This window comes from Stigmatopora argus, chromosome 9 (assembly GCF_051989625.1).
Source record: "Stigmatopora argus isolate UIUO_Sarg chromosome 9, RoL_Sarg_1.0, whole genome shotgun sequence".
Lineage (NCBI taxonomy): Eukaryota > Metazoa > Chordata > Actinopteri > Syngnathiformes > Syngnathidae > Stigmatopora > Stigmatopora argus.
The window spans coordinates 5,712,337-5,718,336 of NC_135395.1; the positions used below are offsets into that span (position 1 = coordinate 5,712,337).

At 40.4% G+C, this 6,000-nt stretch overlaps 1 protein-coding gene across 10 annotated transcripts in view; it reads right to left on the reverse strand.

Annotated features, from left to right (window-relative positions):
* Positions 1 to 5,636, reverse strand: part of glra1 (glycine receptor, alpha 1) — a 76,822-nt gene extending 71,186 nt beyond the window's left edge. For 3 of the 10 annotated variants that reach the window (XM_077609062.1, XM_077609063.1, XM_077609061.1), the window contains exons 1-2: positions 5,522 to 5,636; positions 5,182 to 5,247 (exon numbers count right to left, since the gene is read on the reverse strand). Coding sequence is in view for 6 of the 10 variants with exons in the window: in XM_077609057.1 (XP_077465183.1) it covers positions 1,782 to 1,852 (71 nt within the window). In the remaining 4 variants the exon portion in view is untranslated. Of the gene's footprint in view, positions 1 to 1,781; positions 2,318 to 4,096; positions 4,284 to 5,181; positions 5,248 to 5,521 lie in introns of those variants that run through there. The other 7 variants (XM_077609058.1, XM_077609056.1, XM_077609055.1 and 4 more) reach the window with 4 other exon arrangements.
* Positions 5,637 to 6,000: the final 364 nt, after the last annotated feature.

The window sequence follows — 6,000 nt, forward strand, 5'->3', positions numbered from 1 at the left end:
TGGGTCACTTCAGTTGGATTTTGAGGCAATTTGGTAAGTGTTTTTCTCTCAAAAATAAAGTAAATGAACGGAGCATTGGGATATGTTATGCCTAAATTTTTGTCAGAACCATAAGATTTTGCCAAAATGGGCTAAAGCATTTGTGCACAATGGTATGTGAATTAGGAAAAATAAAATGATTTTTTTTGCCTTTGGAAATGAATACCAAAGCCTATTTTGAATTTTTTTTTAAATGATTTTGGCAGGACCGTGAGCTTTAGGGGGAAATTTAAAGATCTATATTGTTTTTTTTGCAATGTTTCCAAGTTGTAATGGTGTGAATCGGCAAAGCGTGTGGGCCGTAAAAGTACTCGGGGAAATAAAATTACAAATTTTGTATTTTACAATTATGGAACAATCTATCGATCATAAGTTTTGGGGCAGCTACATGTTGCCGTCACATTTTTCTGACTCCTCCAACCCCAACTTTCCGTTACTGCCTCCGCATTGCAGCAGTGAGGCGATTGGCCGGGGATGACCACGTGTGACCATGTCACCGCAAAAACATATCAAACCAGGGTTAGGAATAAAAGCGGGATCGGGGGAAAAAACACAAAATCTGGCATACGGATTTAACCCTTTCTGGGGCACTCATTAGCTGCCATCGACGTCATTAGACATCCAATTGCTTTTGAATGAAAGGGGCGAATGGACATCGGATATAATGTTTTTATGTATGAAATACGTTCAAAAAAAAAAAAATCTTAAAAATAAAGGTTTACATTTTTTCCAATTTTTATAATTTAATATTAAAAATGTGTGTATTTGAAAAATAAAACAAAGAATCAAATCAGTTTTCCCCTTTTTTCTTTTAAAATATTTTCATAAACAAATACAGTTTAATCAATACAAATGATTTTTTTAATTTGATTTTGTAAAATAATTTTTGCCTATGTCATAATGTAAAATAAGAAAATAATGAGCAAATAAATATTTAAATAAAAAGTACATAATTTTTCAACATTTTATTATAAATTGAGAAATGCTATTACTTTTTTCCTATTTTAGAATGTTTTCGATACATTTACAAAAGTTTTCAACATTTAATTAATATATACATGTAAACATATACACAACCACCCACACATATATATATATATAAAAGGAATAAATAAAAATCTGTACTTTCTTTTTAATTCAAATAAATGCAATAAATAAAATAAATATGATTCTATTTTCCTGCTATTTAAATAAATTTATTTGAAATTTGTTTTTTCCCCCAAAATAAAATACAGATTTCTTTGAAAAACAGGTCAATTTTACGAGGATGCGCAGTACAGAAGATGAATGAATGAAAATCTGTTTCCCCTTGTTTTTTTCACCTAAAATATTTTCCAATGAATAAATCAAATAAATGATTATGATGCCCTTTTTGCCATCAAAAAAGTGGATTTTTAAATTTAGAAACACTAGATAATAATATTTACTATTAACTCCTTGGCTGCCATTGACATCGCTACGTAGAGGTACCATCCAATTCATTTTGACTGCTGGAGCTGAATTAGCATCTAGCGCCATCAACGGGATTGAAATCAGCATTCTCAGCCAGTCCTGAATTAGACGTCTTATCTTGTCAATGGCAGTCAATGATTCTAGCAGATCAACCATGTCTGAAGCAGACATCCAATCCAATGGGAGCGGACAGGCACTGCGCATTTCAAATTAACTGGACGTTGGCGGTCAAACTTGGAATTCCACATAAAAAAATAAATAAATTCAAAAACCGTCTTAGGTCGTCTTACCTGAAGAACACAATCGTCTCCCACAAGTAGATACTCAGCGCGTTCAGGCGGCACATTTTGGATAGTCTCATTTTTGTCAATAAAGGGGATTATCAGGGGGGCGGGGTGGGGGGGCAAGTGTGGGTCACACTTTGCCAGCTAGAAGGAAAAGGAGGGGGGCGCAGGTGTGGGTGGAGGACCTCCAAGGTGAGTTTGCGCTCATGCGATCACACCTGTGTCCTCTCTGGGAAAAATGGGGGTCGGGGGCGGGGGGTCTTCCGGGAAGAAAGGGGGAGGCGGGGTGGGGGGTGCTCGCGATTCCTTACAAATCCTCACAGCCGGCGGGAAATGGAAGCATATTCCTAGTCGGAAGCATGAGCGTTAATCCGAATAGGACAGCGGAGAGTGGACCCCCCCGCGGTCAGGGGAGCTGATTTTCAGTCATCGCGTGTTTCCGCACCGGCGGACGCTCCCGTGCGCGCCGCGTCTGCTACTCCACGCGCGTCCGCGACTGGAGAGACGCCGCGGCCGCGTGTGGCGCCCGTGCTGCAGTAATTTAGCAAAGCTACGCTCCTCCCCCTCTAAGACACGCCCACCTGCAACGCCATTGGCCGAAGGTAGGATGCGCTCACACGCCGTTGGCGGGCAGGGCCAGCAGTCACATTTTGTGGCGTGAACGTCAGCGGCATGTTCTGGAATTTCGGATTCGCTCCTTTTGAAATATTTTATTAACTCTTTAGGTCCCATCGAGATTGAAGGAGTAACCAGAGTTGCTTTAAAAATCAGCAGTAACTTTACCATCGACAAAAAAACCAAACTGAAGAGGAGAACCGATTGCCTAATCCGAAGTTGGACCCGATAATGTCATTTACTGTCAGGCCCCAGACTAGACTGGTGGCTGGTTGCGCCTGTCACCCTATCACAGGTCCAGCCCCTAATGACTCAAGTGCTGCCAGGTGTGAGTCATTAGTCTACAAGGAGTATTGAAAGCCACCAGGAACATGACCATGCTGTTGGATCGTCTAAACAGAATACTGTGAGTATTCTAGAATACTGCGTTTTTCCTTGCCTGTCTTATTGATACTCAACCTCTTGTTTGCACCCAGGACTCCGACCACGCTCTGCCCCCACGACCACGGATCACGGACCACGGACAACGACCACGGATCACCCACCACGGACAACGACCATAGATCACGGACCACGGACAACGACTGCGCCTTCGAACCTGTACATGACACACAGACTCCACGGCAACCGACCTTCCCGCTACGGCCAACGACCCGCCTCCGCCGTCCCCTTTCGTCTTCGCCTGCCTCGCGGACGATCGAAATAAATATTTGAACGAACCAGACTCGCACCCTCGCCTGCTTTGGGGTCCTCCATCCCCGTACGTAACATTTTCAAAAGATCGAATGAAAAAAATCTGGTTATAATAATTTGTTTACATTTTGTAAGTATTAACTCATTACCTGCCATTAACAGCGAAAGACACAAAATCCCTTTTGACTGGGAAAGCTGGCAGCAATTGTTCAATCCATAATACGGAGCCCCCAGGTGGCAGGTTTTTGTTAATCCGTTTTTTTCAGTCATTCATTAATTCTGAACATCTTATCCTCACAAGGCTTGCAGGGCAAGAGGAGACGGACAACCATTCACACTCACACTTAAGGGCAATTTAGAGTGTCCAATAAGCCTACCATGCATGTTTTTGGGAGGAAAGCAGAGTGCCCAGAGAAAACCCTCACAGGCCCAGGGAGAACATGCACACTCCGCACAGGTGTACTGACCTGCATTTGAACCCCAGAGCTGTGAGGTCGATGTGCTAACCACTCAAGCCGACAGGCCGCCCATCCCTTTTTTATAGCTAATCTGTACCCAGAGTTATGTAAACCCTATTGGTATGCAATTTGTATGCTCTCATGCACCCCCAAAAGGATTGCTCCCAGAGCAGCTGCCCACATTACCATAACAAAAATTGTGAGTACAGTTTATTAATCTGTGGTAACAGATTACAAAAATGTGGGTAGTGTAGTCTTCAATGGGTACAGATTAACTATGAACATACAGTGGTACCTCTACGTACAAAATTTTCAGGTTACAAAAATTCCTTTGCTATTCAAATTACTGTTTCAATACACAAAAACAAGATCCAAGTTACGAAATACCCCAAAACGTAAATGCATTTCGTGTCTTATTTTGAAATTGTCGCGTAGCGCTGTGCCTTGCTTGACAATCTCCCTACACTCCGCTGACCTACATTTGGCTGTCTCTATTTTTTGGGGGGGGGGGTTTCGAGTGCGGTTAAAGACCCGATGGTGTGGTGGCTCACTCACCTCACTTCGGTGTGGGCAGGCGTGGGTTCGATTCCTGCTGGTGGTGGTATGATTGTGAGTGTGAATGGTTGGCTGTCTCTTTGTGCATTACGGCTGACTGGTGATCAGTCTAGGGCAGGGGTAGGGAATCTATGGCTCGGGAGCCATAGTTGGCTCTTTGGATGGGTGGATATGGCTCTCCGCTAACCTATGAGGTAAAATATGGAAACCGCTGATGAGAGAGCTGAGTCCCAAATGCACCAATACGAACGAGCGTCACGTCGGTACTGTGGCGTTGACACTACATTTACAGCCGCTTTATTCATATTTTTTCTTTGCTAGACTCTTCTGCATGCATATTCCCATTGACTCATTGATTAGCAATAGCGTTGTCAAAAGAATTTTGTACTTTAAAAGTGGTGAAATAACTAAAAAACAGGCACACATTATTATGAATTTTTACTTTTAAATTCTGAATATGGCTCCCAAGCATTAACATGAAAATATGAATTGTTTATGGCTCTCCATGTCCAAAAGGTTCCCGACCCCTGCTTTATGGTGTAGCCTGGCTTTTTCCCCGAAGTCAGCTGTGATTGGCTCCAGCAAGCCTTACGAGGTTGCACGATAAGAAAGATGAATTAATGAATAAGTATGGTTAAAGCAACTTTCTTCTGCCAAATTGTTCTGAATTCATTATTTGAAGTTGTTTAGATGTGCGTTTATGTGCTTTGATGCCTAATGTTAGTTTGCTCCTTACACTTATGGAAATGCACGAATAGAAAATATTTTGTGCATTCTTGTTATTCATTTTAACAAATTGATAATTTTCTTCATTTTCTTTCATTTGTGTGTGTATGCATGTGTGCGCGCTACTCATATCTTTCTACAGAATAGGGACACGATTTTTTTAAAGGGTTTGGTTGATATATATATTTTTGAAGATCGTGGAATGAATTTGAGAATTTACATATAGAATACTGCACTATTTACGAAAAATCCAAGTTACAAAACGTAACTTAGGGGAGCAATTAATTTCGTAAGTAGAGATACCACCGTGCTACACAACGCATCTCCTTTCAAATGTACTCAATGTAAAATATACTTACGTAGGTGCCTTTGTGTATGGGGAGTGTCAACACTTATCAGTAGAAAATGTGACTTTTTTTGAACCGCTGTATAAAATGGAAAAGACAAACAAAATAACAGCCGTTATAGCAACTAGTTCTAATAAAGGCACAATAGTTAAAATGCCCATTATTTTATTTTATTTTTTTGCAAAAAATTGAGTGCTGCTCTCAATGTGACTGATTGTTAGCCATGCTAATTGGTAACGTTATGTCTCTCAGTAGCTAGCAAGATGTAGCATTAGTTTCACTAATACCAGCGAGACACGGTAACTCGTAGATGATTGCAATGGCTAATCGAAGACAATATATTGTAACTTACCTTGACTTTGACTTTTACGTTGTCCTTAACTGTCATAGATATGACACACATCAAGGTGGGTACGTGGCTTAAGCAAATGGTGCACGGGCGTCATCCCCCGTGGCACCATCTTGCGTCAGTGCCATTAAAAAACAATGTGTTTTTTAAATAAAAAGAGTCAAAGAAATATTGTTTATAAAATATTAGTAAGACGTTTTTACTAATATTTAGTCTTTTCCAATTCATATACATTTTATATGTATTTACATTTTGATTTTCATTTCATTTTCTGAACTGCTTTATCCTCACTAGGGTCGCGGGGGGTGCTGGAGCCTATCCTAGATGTACGTTACATTTCCTGATTTTCCCCTTTGTAAAATAAATCATTGCAATTTTTTAATCCAATTTTTTTCTTTTGTGTTTTTAGTTAAAAAAGCATTTTGTAAAATCTAAAAATAAATATACAAATATTTTCCGTTTTCCACTTTAATATTGAACAT